Source organism: Triplophysa rosa, linkage group LG13 (genome assembly GCF_024868665.1).
Source record: "Triplophysa rosa linkage group LG13, Trosa_1v2, whole genome shotgun sequence".
Classification (NCBI taxonomy): domain Eukaryota; kingdom Metazoa; phylum Chordata; class Actinopteri; order Cypriniformes; family Nemacheilidae; genus Triplophysa; species Triplophysa rosa.
In genome coordinates this window covers 7005845-7027933 of record NC_079902.1, presented here as the reverse complement: position 1 = coordinate 7027933, position 22089 = coordinate 7005845, and the positions used below count along the sequence as shown (strand labels likewise).

The window sequence follows — 22089 nt, the reverse complement described above, 5'->3', positions numbered from 1 at the left end:
CGTAATCGCAATGATTTATTAGACAATTAATCGTCAGCCAAATTTCATAATCGTGACAGCCCTATTGACTACCATAGTATAGGAAAAATGACAATAGTAGTCAAAAGAGACCCAGAATTGTTTGCTGTACTACATACTTCAAAATATCTTCTTTTGTGTTCAATGTTAGAACAAAAAAACATCAAGTAATTTTTCCTGTCATGGTAGTCAGTGGGGTCCAACAACTGTTATTTTTCCAAATATAAATAGAAATGTATACAGATTTGGAACAACTCGAAGGAGAGTTAATGATGACAGAATTGTTATTCTTGGGTGAACTAATATTTCCATTAATTCCGGGCGCAGGTGAAGGCAGTATAATTCTTTAAAAAGTTAAGAGATCTGTGTGGCTGTATGCCACAAAACACTAGTTCTAAAAACAAATTTGGCGGCATGTCATCATTGGTTCTTAGTGAAATACCACCTGCCAACTAGTCACGAGATGCTTGAACTGATGAGATTTTAAGTTATCCATGATTACTTGATTTTAACACTGTGTTTTTGTTTTCACTTTGGCAAAAATGCCCAAAAAACAGTTTAATCATTTTCACCCACACATGTGGTTTTGTTTCCCCAAGACATTTGTTTAACCCTCTCGAGTCATTTGGATGACTTGTGCATGTGCTTTATGGAGCTTTAACATGTAAGTCACAGCAATTTTTTTATCACAATCTGTGGTCCTTCAACACCTCTGATTAAGAAAAGCAAACCAAGACAAAGGACAATAATACTTGCAAGCGGTTTATTGAAAATGCACATACTGGATACAGGAGGCCTCTCATTCCATTGATATAGGCCTCATTGCTAATTATTGCTTAATTTTCATGGCACAAAAATAGAAATACAAATTTCTGCCATGCAATCCTACAACTGACAAGCTTATACAAAACAGGACAAAGCAGGTGTTTCACTGATACAGAGGAATCACACAGTAAAGATGTATCGCAGAAAGGTGAAATGCTTAAAAATGAGAGTACAAAACAACCGTAATAAAAAAACGACGTCACACTTACACCAGAGTGATAGTGTAATATAACTTAACCTGCACGAACATCCTTCACGCACAAGTGCTCGAATAAACGAGAAACAGTTTGAACGAACAAAACAGGCTGCATTCCCAGAATGCTGTGCAAATAATCTCTATCGTCTCCTTCAGCAGTCACAAACACATCTGTTCATGCCGACATTGTAACTACGTTACTCTTCGCGAGACCCATCCGGTTCACCCCTAGTATAATCAGCCTTTACATTTCATGCCAGCAACCGCACTGTTCTCTACACCAGCGATCAAAACATCCAGTGTGCCTAACTGTCAGAGATCTCTTATCTCTTTGATAAGACTTTATTAGTGCACTGCACATCCAACTGCATAACAAAACAATTACACGCAATACCAGCCATAACCACAGATGGGTTGTAAAAAACGATACTGATATGGGTTGGCAGCTGAAAAGTGATCACGATGGAAAGTGTGACATGACCACACGAGGAAGAAACCTCACGTCCTAAAAACACGAGACACGACCTACGGAAGTGTGTATGCCATGATCAGGGTTCACACTGTGTTCTGTGCTCCTTGAGTCATCAAATGAACTTTGAACTTGACAAAAACTGGACTGGATGCTTTGAGCCATGTTGCTCGCTGAAAGTGGATGTGCTGACAAGTCCAAAAACCAATTTAACATTACTTAAAAAACCTAACTCCCATCTATCAAAAGTGGGTCGGTCCATTCAGAACTAAGCGACTATAAACAGCATGTTCTCTGAAACCATCACTGGCCTGTAACATTGACAAACCAACTACAACTTAGTTTGGCATACAAATTCACTTTCATGACATCATCCATTAGTCGAATGCACATTACAGACGTGAGCTATGAACACAGTAAGAGTTGCATACAGAGTACACGTACAGTTATGTATCATATACATATGAGTCAGTGATGTGGTCAAATAACAAGGTTTACAGAAATAGCTTGCGACAGGATTTGTCGGGTAGCTTGAGTCAGTCCGATCAGCTCTAGGTGATCCTTACATGTTCTTACAAAAAAAAGAGCACCACCTTCCTCTGATTTGTAACAGAGAAACACATTTTTCAATCCGCAAAAAAAACACAAATATTTAAACCAACGAATAGTATAGATTTATACATACTGTAGAAACTTCTGTCCCAATCCCATGAATAAGGGAAGGGGGTGACTATGACATGGGTGCTTGAAATATGATGACCATCTCTGTGGTCTGTGGAAGAGTTCAGTGCTAAATGTCCAAATGTCCACGTAACTGATGCAACTGATACCATGACTCACGTCTCCTCTGCTGACTTCTCATTATGAGAAAGCTAGAGGTCTGTGTAAAAAAAGGCTGAGAAACTCAGAAACTCAAGTCAGAATATTAAAAGGCAAAAAAATTCTGCTAAATCAGAGGACAGAAAACAAAAGCTTCAGTGGCTGAGTGAGGGGGGCGGCAGCGCAGCGGTTGATGGATGCTGACGCCGTCACGGTAAGTCAAAAGGGCATTGGTTGGGTCATACGGGTCCTCTCTGATACGGCTGGCTCCCACGCCTGGGAGATTTAGATGGACTTGGAGGAATCCTGCTTGCTGATAAGGACCTCCAGAAGCCGCAGTTTGGCTTTAATGCGTTTGTACTCTTTGTATTCGTCCATCATAGGAATGCGGTCTTCTTTCTGAACATTCCTGTGAGAGAAAAACAATGTTGCCATCTTTCATGATACACTTTAACACCGTGTCTACACAGGAACGCGACAGGCGTGACGCGACATGACAACCTGTTTGTTCTTAATGGGTTTGTCGTGGCAAAAATGTTTAATTACTGTATAATGGGTTCTAACGCATTTCTAATATCTTTTGTCGTGTTGCGCCGATCGCGTATGGTGTAATTCTTGGCTAAGCAGGCACACACAGGACGTTTTCTTTGCATTCATTCTGTGCAATTAAATATTTAATATTCATATATATATTTCTTATTTCTTCTTCTGTTCCATTTTTTTCTCAGTCCTACGTTTTTTTTTATTGTGTACTATGGGAATCAAACTTGAAATATCTGGATCAGCAATTGAGTGGAAGAGAACAGGTTAAAAAACAGATTCAATGAACGTGAGCAACCCACCTGCCGTTCTGCTGGTAGAATTCATCCTCGAATTCTCTGATGGTCTTGCGCAGTTTCTTCTTTTCTGCCCTGGCTTTCCACAGCTGCTCCAGGAGCTCAGGCCTGTGGGAGACAGATGGTATTAAGCTGCTGGATTTCTAGAAATGAAACTATGACACTTAAAGGGACAGTTCACCCCAAAATAAAAATGTCATCCTATTCAGAATACTCATCATATTCATGTTGTATATGTACCTGTATATGACTCTTTCTTCTGTGGAACAGAAAAGAAGATATTTTGAGAAATGTGTCCATAACAATGGAAGTCAATGGGGGACAATGTTGTTTGTTTACCAACATTCTTCAAAATATTATATTTTGTGTTTTGCAGAAGAAAGAAAGTCATACAGATTTAGAATGACATAAGAGTGAGTAAATGGGGAGTTTTTCTGGGGAACGATCCCTTTAACAAGTCAATACTATAGCAACAGGTAACTGTGTATTCAGGAAACCAGCATGTGCTGCTCAGAGCAGGAAATAACCTTTATACAGCATTTGACAAGTGCAGGTTGATAGAGTTGATAACAAGGTGACATGGAGGTCTAAGGCACTCGATACGGCACACTTGACTGCACCTGGCTGCCCGAGCGCTTGTTTTGCTTCATAAAGGATTACGGCTTGATCTAGCTCGAGGGTTTAAGGCCACTGAATCTCACAAACTCTATAAATAGATCTCATATGACCAGAGCATGATCTTATTGCTGCTGCTGGCCGATAAACCGTGGGATTGCATATCTGGTGGAGAATCGAGTTCTCGGTTTTCCGGTCATGTAGGTTATATTTTGTACAAGGGGACTTTTGGGTAATTCCAAACTAATGAAACCTAGGGTTTTGCTTTCCCGCTTTGTCATGTGACATACTTCCAAATAAAAAACAGGAGTTTCAAAACATCACAATACTTTTAAAACATCCTGCACAATAAAAACAGACTTGATGGTTGACATTAAAAGAGCAGGCTGGTGTTGTCTTACATGGAGGAGGCGTTCGAACTGGAGAGCCGTAGATCCAGACTGAGTTTCCCCGAGCTCAGGATGTTCTCTTGTGAACTCTGCTGAGAGCTGGGTTGGCCCACCGGGTCCATGATGATTTCGGAGTTCTCGCTCTGCATCGCTTCATTTTCCTGCTGCCCCCTGCCCTCGTCCTCCTCCTCTTCTTCGATCTCACCGCAGAAGTGGGAGGTTTCGCCCTCGATGATGGGCTGTAACATCTGATTGCGCCGTTTGCTGGAGGGTGACGCCTGCGAGAAAGAGAAGCTGGTTATTCTCTGGCCCCGTGTCAAACATGCACAAATGTCTAGCCAGCATACCATACGATCCTAAACCAACACTGGAGTCTATTTCTGCTCTACAAAACAAGTCTCCACTTTCATTCTCATTAGTCAATCAGATTCCGGCCTGTCAAACAATATTATTTTAAAATATACATTCAATGAAAACTACAGACATGGTTTCAGATTGCGCTGTACTATAGCGCAACTAAATAAACTAAATGATCAATTTATTAACATGTCGCAGCCTGAAGGCAGATTTGTATATGGTAAATAAAAATGAAAGGGAATGGCTTACTATGATAGGGGTGATGCTGACACGGGTCAGCATCTGTTTGACAAGCCGATATCTGTCATACAAGTGCTTCACGATCAATCGTTCCTCTCGGGTGACCTGCAGGAAAGCACTTCTGTTAGAGCGTTGTGTAGACGGAGCACTGTTGGTGTGTGTTTGTGTGTGCGAGACACTTACGGGGCGCCCATGAAGTCCTTCATAATACAGCAGGTTCTTCTGCAGGACTGTTTTCTCACAGGTAAGCTCCTCCTTAGTCATTTTCTGAGAGAGACAATTTTACGCTGTGTTACAATTATTAGCTCCTAAAACTAAAGTTGATGTAGTTTCGAAAATCGGTCATGTATACCTACGATGCTCAAACTTACTCTGACATCCTCCGGCCAGCCATCCTCTTCTCTCTTGGCTTTGATGCGCTGCTGAATGAGCTCCATCGTCTCCTCTCGGGTGGGTTTGTGACCCCACGCCTCATTCTCCGCAGGGCCCTCGTGAGCCGAATGCTCCAGTGTGGAGCCAAAGCTTTTGGGCAGCGTGTTACTGCGTGGACGCGTCTGTGGAGTCAGCTCACTTTCAGCCTTATGTTTGGCATCTGGGTGAGAGAGAGACAAAGACAGAACATGTAGGTGTCTTTAATATTAACATACACACAGCATAAGAAACACAAGTTCAGTGGTTAGAATCACCATGAACAGTTCATCCGTAGTGCACTGACAATTACTGAAGGTGACTGCGAACAACACCTGTGGGCTCTGAGCCCTTCAACCCCACCGACTTCCAAATAGTGTTGTTTTTGGCGGCCTGTTTTAATTTTAGTTTTAGTCTAGTCTTTGTGTCAAGCTGTCATTTTAGTTTTTATTAGTTTTAGTCACGTTCATACTCTTTTTAGTCTAGTCAAGTTTCAGTCGACTAAAACGCTGAGCATTTTAGTCTTATTTTAGTCAGAATTATCCATGACTATTTTCGTCTAGTTTTAGTCGACGAAAACTGATGACATTTACTCTAGTTTTAGTCAATGAAAATTGTATTTTAGTCTCTTTTTAGTAATGCAATTCTATTTAACCCAGTCAATATAGTAAAAGTACCTAGTAGTATAGACAAAACCAAAATTTTCTTTTAGCCAAACCCATTTCAAACAAGGTTATCTTATTATATTATTGTTACCTTAATGATTCAAGAATACATCCATTCCAGACACGGAAGATGCTCTGATTTTAATTTTAAGCCAACGTTAGGGGTGGGAATCTCTAGGCATTTCACGATGTGATTATGATTCAGAGGGCTGCGATGCGATGATAAAACGATTCTCGATGCAGCTTTTTCCTATACAAATTTTCTTTTTCTTGCTGTGTGACTATTAAAATCAAAGTACGTGAATGTACCCATAACGATTTTCCTTCCAATATCCTTTATTAATAAAACAAATGGAAGTGATTTCGCAAGTCAACTGGAAGGTTACATTTGCCAGCATTGCAAAGAACCAACAGGAAAAGAGTGACTGCCCTCAGTGCCCTGTAGTAGCATACAGAATGCAGTACATTAATGCAGACTTTTTTTGCACATAGCACTGGAGCTAAAGAGGTTTAAAGTTTGGTAGCACAAGCCAAACAGTAGGAGCACAAGTATAAATTGTCAGTTGTCATCATTAAAAAAAATTATGCAAGTGCAGTTCATCATGAAAAGGCAGGTAACTGACAAAAGACATTCATGTTACATACAGTTGGATAAATTAGGGCCATGTAATTTTTACACTACCTAAATTGATTTTATTTTTTCTAATTTGTGTGTTTTTCCTTTTTTACTATACAATATATTTGTCGACATAAATTACTGTAGTATACTATTGTATTTACTATAGTAAACTACAGTAAAATTCTTAGATACTATCGTGTTTTTGAACTTCACTATAGTATACAGTGTTTATCAATTTACTACAAGGGCACTACAATTTTCAATAGCAAATACTATAGTTCACTAAAGTATTTTTTGTCTGAGTGTTCAATTTAACGGGACTTTTATTTTGACGGGTCTTTGGGGAGACGCTTGTTTGCCCATAGCTTCACGCTCGTAAAATAAACTCTCAGAGCAACTCTAACTGGAGATAAAGTTCATGTGTTCATATCCTCATACAGTGCAGACGCAGATAAATCCTCGACCATCACTCGTGTTGTATGTTAAACTGTGCACATAATTCACTCAGAACAGCCAGATGACATTTAAATAACAGGATTCCACTCCGCATCTAGGTTAAAGCATCAGGCGAAATAACGTTATAACATTTCGTCTCGTCTCGTTTTGGTCAACGAAAATGAAGAGACATTTTAGCATAGTTTTTATTTTGTAAACCACATTTAGTCTTGTTTTTATTCGTCAACAATATTGCATTATACATTTAATTATAGTCATCGTCACATGACCAGCATTTACGTTGCGTCTCGTCTCGTTTTCGTCACGTGATAAAGGTTCGTTGACGACCATATTTAGTCATAATTTTCGTTGACGAAAGCAACACTACTTCCAAAATTACATTCTTCTTCAAAACAACACACTTAAGACGTCTAAGAAGGCTGAGACACGTGGCTGAGAGCGCCCCGTAGGGGGAAAGCATCTGCGAGACCGCGGTCAGAGAGACAGTCAAAGAGAGAGGAGGGAAGAGAGAGTCGTTGAAGTCTACTTACTGCAGATCATGTGTACTTACAGAAGAGGGGCGCCTGTCTAGAGGCATTGAGGGGGCGTGACAGTGTAAAATGGGGTGTGTTCGGGACGGAGGCTGAGTGGCGTCTGTGTAACTGAAGCACAGCCTGGTGCCTCAGGGAACCTTTGGGCAACAGGTGCTGTCGTCCTGCGGGAGCGGGCCGTCCGAGTGGATTTATTTAAAGAAAGAGAGAGACTTTATACGACAGTGCACCTCTGATGGGGGGCATCAAATGGCAATGGATGATGGGAAGTGTGGGGGCCAATCACAATGGACCGACACAGTGAGTGGAGGGGTCTTCAGTAGAGTATGAGGGTGGTCCCATGAAAGAGAGCCCCGGAGCCTCTACAGGCATGCAGTGATGGGTGCGCTTCCCCCCTTTGCCCAACAGGGGGCAGAGGAGCAGGCCAGAACCAGGCCGCCCAATGACACTGACTCAAAACCCACCCCAGACCCAAATACTCCATGTGCTCACACGGCCGCTCACTGCCTGGGCTCAGTGCCACTTACCTTTAAGCTGTTTGCGGATTTTGGTGAGGTCGGTCATCCACTTCAGGACCTTTGGATCGGCTGCCTTATCAGCGTGAGATGGCTGCAATTGACAAACAGCAATGGGATTCGTTTTTAGTCATCATGTGTACAGAAATTCATGCATGACAATCTATGTGTATTTTGCACATGTATCGATTGTTACATTTTATCAAGAAAACATAAGCCGTACTTGTCCAAAGGGTTGCAATGCCGAAGTGATTGCTAGCGTGTTGCTATAGGGTTCATAGGGTGTCCTGAGTGGTTACTAGGCAGTTACTTTATTTAAGCTCAAGTCAAATAACACCATAATATTCTGATGCCTAAATATTTAAAATCTTATAATCCTTCAGGTGAATGTCACTGGTCTAAAGTCTAAACTTAGTTCACATAGTCTAAGAAAAATGAATAAGGGAACCGATCTTTCTAACCTTATAGTTTTTCTCCTTCTCAAACTGCTCCTCAAATTGCTTGATCTTCTTCTTCAGGTTCTGGAGTTTCTTGGTGAGCGGTTGGAAGACTGTGTCTCCCTTCATACTGTCTTTGGAACTGAGGGAGGCTCGACGAGGCCTGTGATACGACACAACGCATAGTCAAGTTTCCCCAAAAATTGGAAACCACACACACACTGCCCAGCACGGTCAATGGGCATCCAGCAATGTGATTCCTGTTCTCACCTCCCACAGGACAGAGCTTTAGATGTGGCATCATGGTCCTGCTGTAGGAACCTCTGACTGTGGCCAAAGTCGAGAAAGCGTCGGGCAAGTAAGGGCTGGTGGTCCTCCTCCAGAGGGAGAGGCATCATGCGGCCTGCCAGCGGAGACAGCTGGGCTTCTCCTGACTCGGCCTCCTCTTGCCATGACATGTACACCGACACAGTGTCTGCCAAAAACACACATAGATGCAAATGCCGTAATAAACCGGATTTAGTCATCAGACACCTTTAACCTTTAGCAGAGCTATTACAACAATGCTGGGCTACTCGGATACAACATCGGGATATAAAATCCTGTGGTCTGGGAAGGAGAAAAATGAGGGTCGGCTGAGGTCAGGGGTGCCTAAAACACTACGCTGAGGACCTAGTGAGTGAGGTGGAAAACATTGCTGGGTGCACAGGGATGATGTCGGAGGTTGTGTTACTGGAAGTGTGGAGTAATGGTTATAAAGTACAGTGTCACCCACTCGAGCAAACATACACAACACTCACACAAATTTCAAAAACAAAAATTTGAGCTCCATCATTGCTGCCAAATGAGCAATGGCACTGTTATTTATCATGCCTGATGATAAGAAACATGCTCAATGTAGAAGTCACGTTGCCCTGGAGGGCCCTACGGCTGGCACAGAAGAGAGGAGCACGGGACAGTCTTACTACTGAAATGCAGCTGATGAAATTTGCACTGCTTACATTTCAGACACTGTGCACGCATAAAAAGAAATCTGAGGCACTTGCTGATGGCAGGTGGCAAATACTGGAAGTCAGCGAGAATTGCACTTAAGTCATTTAGCAGACGTTTTTATCCAAAGCGACTTACAAATGACTAAGTGGGTTCATTCAGGTTAGTCAGTCTTGTAGGGTTTCACACTCTGCAATCTTTGCGTAGAGCTTTGCGTCACTATTGCGTAGTTAAAGCGTTTATCATTTCTTTATTAAATATGTCTGTATATAAGACAATTTACATATTACTGTAAAAGGCTTTTTTGCAGCTTGTCTTGGCAGATTTGGTCTTTGACAAGCAGCTTGCACAAGTGTTGTTCTGGGCGTGCTATGGTTTGCACCAAAATGTGAAAAACACGAGTAAAAATAGTCAAGCATTACAACAAGTAGATACTCACAGTGATATGCATGTGTTGCAAACGTACGGCTATACAGAGCAAAATAAAAGTCTCTGTGTGGTAAAGAGGAGGGAGGCGGAATCAAACCTGGGTTCAGACCAAGCGGTTAAGTGCGAAAACAGCCTGAGAGGAGCAACGGGTGACAGATGAGCAGGGAGATGCTACTTACCGCTCCCTTCTCTCTGCAGATGCATACATGTGAAGTCAATGAGAGGGAAAGTGATGGGGCATGATGCTGATCAGGCATGGGTCGAGGTCGAGATCGAGAGAGAGAGCGAGAGCGAGAGAGAGAGAGAGAGAGAGAGAGAGAGAGAGCACAGAAGAGTGTGATGAGCTTTGAGTCTCTCTCTCTCACATACACACCCACACATACTGTACACACAGAGCTTTGTTTCACTTTTAAAATGATGACATTACTTAACTGGACCCTAACCTTTGAACTAGCCAATTTTTTTGAGTAGATGCAGCATAATTGCAAACAAAAATGGCTGGAAACACGCCTACAAACATCGCTCTTTGGGAATTACCCACTCAAGTTTGGTGTCTATGTAAAGCTTAGAAATTCAGCTTTCAGGTTCATCTACTCTCCACAACGTCATTACAGCCGTAAGCCAATAGAGAGCGTTAAAGCAAACCTGTTTCTTCTTAGCAACGGCCAGCTACAGCGCCTCTGATGGACAACTTTAAAGGCGATTTTCTCAACATTTTGATTTGTTTGCACCTTCAGATTGCAGATTTTCAAATAGTTGTGTCTTGGCCAAATATTGTACTATCATAACAAACCATACATCAATGCTCATTTATTCAGCTTTCAGATGATATAAAAATCTCCAAACACTAACCAAACACTAAGAAATATCTTGATATGTAATGATTGATTTAATAATTACTTTAAAATAAAAGTCTTGGAAGCCTGTTGAGGCTAAAAATGATTTCAATGACACATTTTGCTATATATCGAATGAAAAATGAAAACACACATGCTGCAGATCTACAGTCGAAGTAAATCATCATTTTATGTCAAAGTTTGGAAATCATCACTCAGATCACATGACAACTGAAGCCATCTATATAACAAAACAAGGAGACAACGTGCGTATGTTAAAGGCTTATAAATAATCAAAGCTGTATTCTTCCTCTATTAAACTACCTGTTTTAAAAAGTTTCACCATCAAGTCATCATTCAGCCAGAAACAACACACACACACAGACTTGATGAATCATACTTGAATCTACAGTATGGTGGCCCTTTCAGGATGTGTCCTATAATTGCATAAAGACAAGGCGTTTCATGTCCTCCAAGGTATTTTCCTCAAAAAAACATTTGCCACAAAAAACAAAACAAACCTATGACCATTAATAGAGACAAAATAGCGAGTTTACCTTCCTGCTCACTGTCCATAAACACACTTCTGCTCAGAGCCTGAGGGCCGTTGGCTGACTCCATGGGCTCTGTATTAGCATTCAAGTCACACGCGCCTGGCTCCTGCGAGTCATCAAATGGTCTCCGGTTAGGGGTTTTAGTCTCACAATATTGAAAAACAGACAGCCTTGCTCGGAATTGCTCTGCTATACTCACACAGGTGGTAACTTCAGCCTGGTCCATCTGCTCATAGTCAGGGTGGCTCTCCAATCTGTGTAAAGATGGAAAGAAAACTGCAACGTCACTGCTGTGACTGTGACCAGTTCCTTTTAAACTAGTGAATTGTTTAATTGGTCATATTCAGCCTATGAATAGGACCGTGTAACAGGCAAAGATATATCTGTACGTGCAGCATGACATACTGACACAAGCATAATGCGTATCCTGAGTCAACTACGGATTTATAACTGTGACATCTAGGTCACTTGCTTATCACATGTATGAAAACATATCTTCTGCTAGTATATTTCAAGTCTTGCTTTTTCATAAGACACTTCTATTGTTATAATCCAATAAAAACAGGGCGGCTTTGAATGTTGTCCCTTGAGCTATCAGCAAGTTATTCTTAGACAGTGTTGGGTGTAACTAGTTACTAAGTAATTAGTTACTGTAATTTAATTACTTTTCCCTTGAAAAAGTAAGAAATTACTCTTATTTTTTCTGTAATTTAATTAGTTACTTCTGATGTAATTAAACTAAATACTTTGTGTAATATATGTGTGTGCAGAAGAGGAATTGACATCAAAATTCAAAGTAAAATCTGTGCTTTAATGTATAATTCTCACATTTGTAATTAATAATAATACTTATGTAGTTTTATATGATTTATTTGAATGAATTAAAAGAGCCGTTTCATGCCTATCTTTGAATCACTTAACTCATCAAGGTTGATGTAGGATATAGAAAGTAATTAGTAATAAGTAACTAAATACTTTTTGAAGAGAGTAAATTGTACAGTAATTTAATTACATTATCGAATATGTAATTAGTAACTAGTAATTAATTACTTTTTCAGAGTAACTTACCCAACACTGTTCTTAGACGCATTAAAATCTGATTAGCAACTTTTCTTTTGCTTATAAACTGCATGATGCAAATGACAAAAACTCGCAAACAAAAACAAACAAACACAAATGAGAACAGTTGGCAATATACTTTAAAGAATACAAAAAAAAACCCTCGCCATTAAACCGGATTTTAATATTCAAGTAGCTAGCTAAATGTGTTTCGTTTTTTTGATAAAATTGTGTTAAGGCCTGCTACATTTAACACAGAATGTGACAATGTGACTTGTTTTAAAGGACAATGCATAAGTTAGGCTTACAGTATGTAGCAACAGGCGTCTGCGTTCATGCTCACACAGACCGTGTCTTAAGCCTAGCACTTTAAAGCTAACCTTTCTGTGTTGAGATTCTCTGCATCTATGAGAGCCTCCGTGTCGAGGTCCATTCCAGAACTTTCCTCCGTGGTCGGACTGCTGAGCTGAGAACCTTGAGGTCCCTGAGGGCAAAAGAAAATCATTACCACAGCTGGTCTATACGTTCAAAAAAGAATCCACTACATACTCCATACACAAACCCTGAGGTACCTTGAGATACTGCAACATGTTCGTGAAGCATGTGGAATAATAGTCAAAGGTATCTTGGCAAGAACATTGTGCATGTTTACTGATGTCTCAAGGCTGGCAGTTGATAAGACTAAGGACTGATGTTTTTCTGAGAGAGGGTGTTTTTGTGTTGACCAGGTGGCGCTGTCATTCCCCATAGTTTGCTATTAAAGGAAGGCGACCCAATTCCCATGTCTGTAACTTGCGACCAGGCCGCAAAAACTTGGGGCACGTGTGAAGTCAGGCTGTAATTTAGGGTCACCGGTGAGCCAGAACCTGAGACCCCACTAATCGTTTTATTACATTTCACATTGCAGTGCCTCATGCGTCTCCTTATCTTTAGCTCTGGCAATGGTTTCTCTTCTCATCTTGTTAATTCATTAGCTACTTGAAGAAAGTGCTGTATCTGAAATCTTTGTCTCGCTGTGGTACAGTATTAAACACAGGACGTGGTTGCTTGTGCCTGCTGAGAATTGGGTTTATCTGGCAGGCAAGCCCTTGTTTCTCTCTCTTCAGAGGAGTAGCAGCTCTGTGGTGTATGAAAAAACAACTCGCTGATAGCAGAGGGTGCAAGTGTCTTGATAGTCATCTGGCTAAATGCCAGTTTGCTTAAAGTGATGGTTCCCCTAAAAAAATTCTGTCATCATTTATTCACCCTTTTGTCACTTCAAACCTGTATGACTTTCTTTCTTCTGCAGAACACAAAAGATATCTTGAAGAAAGTTGGTAACCGAACAGCACTGGACCTTATTCACTTCTACGTATGGACACAAAACTAATACCGGCTAACAACATTCTTCAAAATATCTTCATTTGTGTTCTGCGGAAGAAAGAAAGTCATACAGGTTTGAAATGAAAAAAAAGGGTGAGTAAACGATGACAGAATTTTTATTTTTGGGTGTAAAAATGTTACCAAAAATGAAGCAGAGCTCCAAAAACAATGTTTTCTGAAGCCACAATCTGAGTCATTATTCACTAACAAATTGAATTTACCCTAATGTCTAAACCTGTATGACTTTCTTCTGCAGAACACAAGGAAGATATTTCAAAAAATATTGGAAACCAAACAACATGAGTCTCCATTAACTTTCAATGTTTGGAAACCAAACCACCGAGACATTTCTCAAAATATCTTCTTTCGTCATATAACGGTTTTAAACGCCATGAGGGTGAGTAAATGATGACAAATGTTATTTTTGGGTGAACTATCCCTTTAAGAACCTTCCCTCAGAAAAAAGTAGTTTGCGAGTTACCTCGCTATTCTCAGAAGGTCCATCCTCAGTAACTTTCTCTGGGAGAGTCTCATCTTCCGCATCAGATTCAGACTGAACATCTTCATGGTCCTCAGTCCCCTCCGTTTTCTGAGTAGGGCAGTTCCTATGGATGCAAATAGACACAGATTAGTATCTTAAAAAACCACTCCCAAGCCACAACGCTGTTGTTCAGACTTCTCTCTAAAGCTAAAAACAAATGAATATCAGGGTCTCACCCCTGGATGGGCTGGGAGTCCAACACCTGACTCTCATAGCTGCTGAGCTCCTTGACAATAGATGTCTGTAGGTCCAGAAAATGCTGTTCCACTGCAGCGCGGATGGTCCTCTGGATCAAACTGCAAACGAACATCACAGCATTTGGCATGAGTACAAAATGCTGGAACACTCAGTACCCTACCTGATTTCTCAATGTTTGAGCTATCAGCAACCAAGAAACAATCTTAAAGTGATTGTTCGCCCAAAAATGAAAACTCTGTCATCATTTACTCACCCTCTGTCATGTCAAACCTGTACGGGTTTCTTTCTTCTGCAGAACACAAAAGAAGATATTTTGGAAAATGTTGTTGACCGAACAGCGATGGCAGTTATTCACTTGCATTGGTTTTGTGTCCATACAATAGAAGCCAACGGCTGCCGCCACTGTTCGGTTAAACATTTTTCAAAATATCTTCTTTTGTGTTCTGCAGAAGAATGAAAGCCATCCAGGTTTGAAATGACAAGAGGGCGAGTAAATGAGTAAATGGTCAGCCAAGAAGCTTTCACTTCAAGCTCAAAGTTCTAACGAATAAACCCTCTATACCGAGAACCACAGATTCTCAAGTCTGAAAATAGACGTGTTTTGAGCTCACTATGATAGTTGCCAAGTCTCTAATGTCTACGACCCCATAAAAAAACAAGTGCCCTGCATAACTGAGCCACTGGCTGTCACGAGTTTATGTGCATTGTTTGGAACAATAAACCCCAGCATGCTTTCATAACAAACCCATCTGGCCCAAAGGCTTGGGTCACGCTGCCACTGTATGCGCCAAATATCTGACAATAAATCAATAGAGGACAGCTTTGTTTGTGCTCTGTTTCTCCCTGCTGAGGCGATCTCTGTTTAGATCTGCAGCGCTTTAGGGCCAGATGCACTCTGAGGCCTTTTATAAATGACTTCCTACTGTGACTATGTATGGTTAGTGGTCATAGTTTCAGCTAAAGTGCCATTCATTGCGAAACTGAAAGCTACGCCTTAAAAGATGCTATCTGCCCGCTGCAACCGAAACCGAAACATTAGTCACGTCAATCTTCTCGGCTACACTGATGTAATTTTTTATAATAACGAACACTGTGTACTTTTCAACAGATGGTGGGTTCCGTTGTCTTTTTCTTTACCTTGGCATTTTTTAAATTCCGAACAAAAATCCCCTTTCAGCGACACTCCCTGTTCAACAGCTTGGTAAACGTTTCGATTCGCTTTTTTCTGAAAGCCACTGATCTCACAAAGTCCAAACTGTCTCTCCGTTGGCAAGGCAACATCTCCTACTTATCCGCTTTTAAGGCCATAATCACATTTGCTTGGCATCATTTTGCCGTCTGTCTACCTAAAAGGTCTGTTTATTGCATGCTGTGGTTCTTTCAGGCTACAAATCGGATTCAGACCAAAGGATAATTTCATACAGTCCAAATTAACGTCAGCAATATGAAGTTCAAATAGACGTCAATGAAAATGGACATGCTGGCCATTGTTCGCCGTTCATCTCAGAAGTGAAAGTAAAACATTTCAGAGTAAACCACATGACCCGATTAGATCACAAAAACATAAAATCACTCAAATATACAGTTGCCACGGCAACGGTTAAATGGAAAGAAAGCACTTACTCAGTAGATCCAGGAAGGATGCTGATGGAAGCAATATGTGAACTGGAAAGACAAGAAAAGAAACACATGATCAAATGTATGACCCTACCTAGCATTGACTTTCGACCCACACAATAACCCTAGCATGAGCTTTCAATAAAAACAAATCATATTTAGCATACGTTTTCTCTGTCACGCACATTGTACAAAAACAGATTTCTGTTTCCTGTAAAGGTCACAGTAAACATCAGGAAGCAGGCATCTGAGAAGAACTGGGGGCAGGGTGACTTGGCGGCCCCATAAACAAATTCAGACACGCTGGGAACACTTGCTTGCATAACACTAGCTGTCTGCCGCTTATCAACGTTGTTAGCGCCCGTGTCAGATTCGGGGGTCGGAACAAATAAGGGCCTGATGGACAGAACAGGTGCTCTGCTATACCTGACACGGCAGGCCTCAGCACGCAAACAGTCACGCAAATAAACCTCTACGGGCGTATGTTTCCCATCAGCTATGAAAGTCCTCTGAATTATTTTGCCTCAGCTGTGGTGTCTGTGGTGCAATGTCCTGACCTCTTTAACTTTCTGGGCTGGTGAAAGCTTGAGCCCAACCAGGCATTCCTTCAAAAAGGAAAACAGACACCTGAGACCTTCTACATAGTAATATGTAACCATCAGTCTAGTGCAGGGGTCTTCAACCGGGGGTCCGCGGTGGAACTGCAAGGGGTCCGCTAATTACTGTTTACTCACAGGCAACTTTTTGTTAATAATGTAAAACATGGGTACAGAAATATTACTACCAATGTTCTTTTTAAGCTGCGTACGTGCGAGACCGCGCAGACTCATTGAAGCGACCGAGCATTGCAATTCAGGCAGCAGAAGCGATAGAAGCAGCGTTACATCTGCATCATAACAAACCGGTAGGGCCTAAATCAAATAAGTACCTATGTCTTTCTTTCAAGACTTTAAATTCAGATTACGCATGAGAGGAGTTGCGAACAAATAAAGTGCATTCTCATATATTTCTGAACTTCTGTTCAAATTTGTTGAAGCTGTAAAGCGCTAATCTGCATTGTAAACTCTGACAAAACTATCGTACGCGTTTGGCTGATGGTGCACGTCAAACAAGTTGCCCCTAAAATAATCTCCTTAGTCTGATATGATGCTCTGCAAAAAAACAATACTGATCCGCGAGAAAGACAACGGAGTTTAACTGTCCATCTCACAGTAAAATCCCTTAAAATAATCAAACAATCTATGTGTAAAAATAATACACAGAAAAGAATGTATGTGCAACAATAACATGCATAATAGTGCTAATGTAATGTCACATAATATTGATTTGACAATAATGCTGCCTGCTCCATGCATCTCTCATCTAAGGGGTCCTTGCCCTGAAAAACGTTGAAGACCCCTGGTCTAGAGGGTGTTTGAAGGCAACACTGAGAAGACTGAAGATGCACTTTAGAGATGGAGGATAGCAAAATATCAGGTGACTTTTAGGATATGAGCATCATCAAAGTGTTTATCTTTGAATCTTTACACTTTAGACTGTTGTTGTATAACTGAATTAGTCTGAATGGTACAATAAACTAAAAATGTTGAAAATAAGGTACACTGCTATGAGACAGATATAATTGACACTATTTATTCACTACATGGAGCGAGAGAGCGTGTACACAACAATAAAACTGCTGTTTTCACATGACAATGACCTTGCCTAAACAGTATGCGGCGTCAGAGAGAGCGAGAGAGAGAGAGAGAGAGAGTGGGTGAGTGGGTGAGTGGGTGAGTGAGTGAGTGAGTGAGTGAGTGAGTGAGTGAGTGAGTGAGTGAGTGAGTGAGTGAGTGAGTGAGTGAGTGAGGAGTGAGTGATGTGAGTAGGGAGATGAACGTGAGTAGGTAGAGGGAGAGTGAGTGACGTGAGTGGAGTGAGTAGTGAGTGACTGAGTGATGTGAGGGATGAAGAGATGAGGAGAGAGAGAGAGAGAGAGAGAGAGAGAGAGAGAGAGAGAGAGAGAGAGAGGGAAAACTGCTGCTGGCACAAGCAGACTAGAGAGCAAAGTTTTGTTCCTAGTCAACAATGAGAAGTGCATCGCTCCTTACCATGAAAGAAAAAAATGCTCCCTGTTTTGAGACATATTCGATATCTGCCCATCCACATGATCAGAGGCCGTATAGAGATCCGTTACAGTAAAACATCCACACTCATCATTACTCAGCAAGAAGCACTTGAATAAAGAACCTACTGTACTTTCATTACTAGGGATGCATAATATGAACATTATGGGCTCAGAAATATCAAATACATCAGCACATAATCTAAATCCAAAGGGAGGGTATGCATTGAGGTCACTTTCCCAAGTGAACATGTTGGGGCTACCCTGGGTGGCAAAACACCCAGCACAATGGCTGAGAAGAACAGGAGAAACAAAGAAACCGGGACTAAAACACGCAATTATTTGCTGAATTTACAAGCAGCTGGACTCGACGGTGATCCTTACGACTTACAAAGGAATCAGATGTTCCTGGACACTGAAATGTTGCTAGGAGTTGTGTTTCCTGATATTGTAAGCAGTCATTTTGCTGAGTGTTTTGCCACCCACGGGGGTACGACACGTCCAAACCCTCTATTAAAAAAAAACACTTCAATAAATGACCCTGGTTTTATTATTATTAGCATGATTCATACTGTAATTATGAATGTTATTAAAATGTGACTAAATACAAAATGACATCTAATAATAATAAAAAATAATAATATCATAGATTAACACGTTTATGTCTAAAGAAAAATGTTTGAATTAAAGAGATGTAAGTAATAATAAAGCAGCCAAACGAGAGAATAAATCACAGGTACAGGTACACAAACAGTAACATGCTGGCTCACTATTAGATCAACAAAAACTTTTAGATAACAGACAAACGGCTTCCTCTGACTCGACACTTTACCTTATCAGCAGCAGACACACCAGCACTCTTCCAACACACACACAAATTAAATGCAATATCATGCGGCGATTCATCCTTTTCGTCGAACACTTGCTGTCACCAAAACATCAAATTTAACCTCATCAGCAGTGTTGCATGAATTACTGGGGCTTTCCAAAATCTCCCCTGGATGGATATTTGAGATCTAGCGAATACTCAATGGCAGACACATCTGAATGTCAAACACAGCCTAATAAACGCCAGCAGCAACAAATCAATCAACAGAGCGAACGAAAGCCTGTCCCATAACACAAACACAGCACCACTGTCCAACTAGATCTCATGTTTTTCTATGAAGAATTACCTGTGGAGAAGGACTTGACAAGCCATTTTCTGCGGTTTGGTTCACGTCGACAAGCCGTCTTGGTTGTTTAGTTGGGCGTGTGGTTATCCAGACTGGGCACTTTGAGGTGCTAAAGTCTGGATGAGCATGTCAAAAGACAAACACAGGCTACCAGCGCTCATTCTGCGGAGTCCTGTATGAGCCGTCTGCCTGCGTGTGGGATCAGGCACTCTGCTAAAAAGTGCTGCAGTGGATTCACTGGACCTCTGCTTAAATACACGGCCGTCTGACGCAGTCTTGTCGCTGGTGCTCCTGGCCAATCATTTCTCCATTCTCACAAATTTTCCCCCTCCCTCGAGCCTGGACTGCTAAACACCTGTTAGACTTTTATATAACCTGGTCACTATCCACATCAGCATGCCTTTACATCCCCACAGTAAGTACTACCTCTCCATTGTCTAACAAAGATATTTGCAAATGACACAAAAACATATTTACAAATGCCATGATCTATTACCTACCACTTCCAGACCAGTCACAGGCCGGTCTAAGCTGGTTGGGAAGGATATCACGCTTCCACATGTTCTGAGAATGTACAAGAGCATCAATGAGCAGGAAACAAAATAAGTGGTCATTTCAGGAACCAATGCAATATCCCGGTTGTCATCACCAATGTAACTTTGATGAGATGATGAATAAGCCAGCAGACATGAGACAGACATTGTCCACATGATAAGTATCTTGATGTGCTCTGTCACAGGGAATATCTAATACCACAGCGTGTTATAAGTGTCACTGGACATAATAAGGTGGTACGATGGGGGTGTTGGAGTGAACGTAACCCAAGAGAAGTCGCAGGATTCCTGAGCGAACACTTAAGGAGAGGAGTGGAAATGAGTTATTGCCCATTCTATGTATCGTGAGTTTATGTTGAGTCACAGTGCACTTGTTATGATGGCTGCAGCTTCTTCAGTGAGGGAGACTCCCAGATGTGTTGACACAAATCTTTGTAGGAGCTCTGTGTGTCTTTGCAAACCTCGCTCGCTCACCATCTCCAGTGGTTTACCCCAAGGATCTGTTCTTGGCCCACTGCTATTTCTTATTTATATGCTTTCTCTTGGCCAGATCATAAGACATCAAGGTCTTAATTTTCAAATTTATGAAGATTAATACATACTGTACATTTTTTTTGCTGTTCAGTTTTTCTACTTAGCTGGCAGACACATTTCCCTCCAGACCTTCAAGACACAACTTCAACTTCCAGTTTTATTAGGTTATTATTTGCCTCGTCTTAACCACTATAGCAAATCTTTGGCACCTAAATCCTTATTCAAAAGGTAAGTTCACAGAAACACTGAATAAAAACGTGTTTGTGGCCAAGTCACTAAACTATTGGTTTCTATTGGCTGCTGTATCCAACTGTATACTGTATCAGGGGAGGATCACATGAACTCTGCCGTCTGCCATTGGTCATGTAAAGCTATGCAAGCAATGCAACTAATAGGCAGCTGTATTCTCACTCTGAATGTAGTTGCTAACCTTCCACTTATAACAGACGCTGATGCTGTGTCAAGATCTGTTCTCGCATTCCAACGGCCAAACAACATGTCTCAAGAACACCCGTCTGCTGCCACTTATTTTAGTGCTGCGCGAAAAGTATTTTCCATAGCAAGAGAAGGATACATGGCAGGGCATATATTTAGCCTTATGTGCAACACCCTTTCAGATTTTACTGGGGCACAATAAGGGTGAGTATATTTACTGCAACACTACGGCGTAACAGGTCTCGCTTGTGTTAATATCTATAAACAACATGATTTCAAATTAACCTGCTATGTGGGGTCATAAATTTGAAGAGGATTTCATAAACATGCTAAAATTATGTTATACAGCAATAAAGCAATTTACAAAACATGATAACTGTATATAATTAGAAACCTGAAATTACAGCAAGGTAGTTATAGTTTTGTGTTATGGGCGAATTGCCTTTTCTAAAGTTAATAATTGATCTCTTGCTATCCAGAAAGGGCAAGAAAGCATCTTTATTTCCTTGTAGCATATCATAAAGACCATAAATGCGCAATCTATAAATGCTGTGAATGGGTACCAATTATAGATAGCATCAAAAAATTACAATGCTACCACATACTTCTGTCATGATGACTGTCTTTCATGATGAATGTCTTTTACCTGGTTGGTTTACCATTTAGAATCCACATTCTATCCTGCTCAGGTTGACCCTATAAGACAACAACCATATCTAATCGATATTACACCCTCACACTATTTACCAAATTCATTTTTGAATATAAATCAACAAAAAAATGCTTTCATGTTGAATACATCTGTGGACGAATAAGAACTGGTAAAGAGCTTATTAGGTCCAGAGTAGGCGGTTGGATGTTCTCATATTCATTTGCAGGTTTACTCCACCCAGATTAAACACTTCAGAGTGGCTAGGATAAACCAAAAAATCCTTAATCTGTCAGACACACCAGTAGCTTTGCCTCATACAGAAGATGACAGAAGATGTTCGTTTCAATAAAAATATTTGTTCATTTGCAACAGAAAAACATATCGCAGCTCTGTTACAAACCTGTCAAGACAACATGTTAAAAGCATAACAGCTGCATTCCAGACAAGAGTAGACAGTGAGGAAGCTAGTTTTAATAATATAACAGCAGCTAAGACATAACAAACAAAATACTTTAATGAATTCTATCCACAAAGTTATGTCTCGCTTCACTAATGCCACGGATTTCGACTGTGGATGTTGTTTTGACACATTCCAATTCTCATGGCTATCTTAAGGGTGTAATCACCTTAAGCACGGAACAACTTGGCCAAACAC

The 22089-nt window shown here is 40.9% G+C and overlaps 1 protein-coding gene across 7 annotated transcripts in view; it reads right to left on the bottom strand.

Annotated features, from left to right (window-relative positions):
• Positions 1-767: 767 nt before the first annotated feature.
• Positions 768-22089, bottom strand: part of fam13b (family with sequence similarity 13 member B) — a 62145-nt gene continuing 40823 nt past the window's right edge. The window contains exons 8-24 of one of the 7 annotated variants that reach the window (XM_057349268.1): positions 15987-16028; positions 14342-14461; positions 14106-14229; positions 12643-12746; positions 11403-11457; positions 11207-11309; positions 9993-10058; positions 8665-8869; positions 8419-8557; positions 7970-8051; positions 7463-7606; positions 5136-5356; positions 4948-5031; positions 4774-4869; positions 4180-4445; positions 3170-3271; positions 768-2736 (exon numbers count right to left, since the gene is read on the bottom strand). In XM_057349268.1, the coding sequence (XP_057205251.1) occupies positions 2613-2736; positions 3170-3271; positions 4180-4445; positions 4774-4869; positions 4948-5031; positions 5136-5356; positions 7463-7606; positions 7970-8051; positions 8419-8557; positions 8665-8869; positions 9993-10058; positions 11207-11309; positions 11403-11457; positions 12643-12746; positions 14106-14229; positions 14342-14461; positions 15987-16028 (2077 nt within the window). In that variant the 3' untranslated portion in view covers positions 768-2612. Of the gene's footprint in view, positions 2737-3169; positions 3272-4179; positions 4446-4773; positions 4870-4947; positions 5032-5120; positions 5357-7462; positions 7607-7969; positions 8052-8418; positions 8558-8664; positions 8870-9992; positions 10059-11206; positions 11310-11402; positions 11458-12642; positions 12747-14105; positions 14230-14341; positions 14462-15986; positions 16029-22089 lie in introns of all 7 variants that reach the window. The other 6 variants (XM_057349261.1, XM_057349263.1, XM_057349264.1 and 3 more) reach the window with 6 other exon arrangements.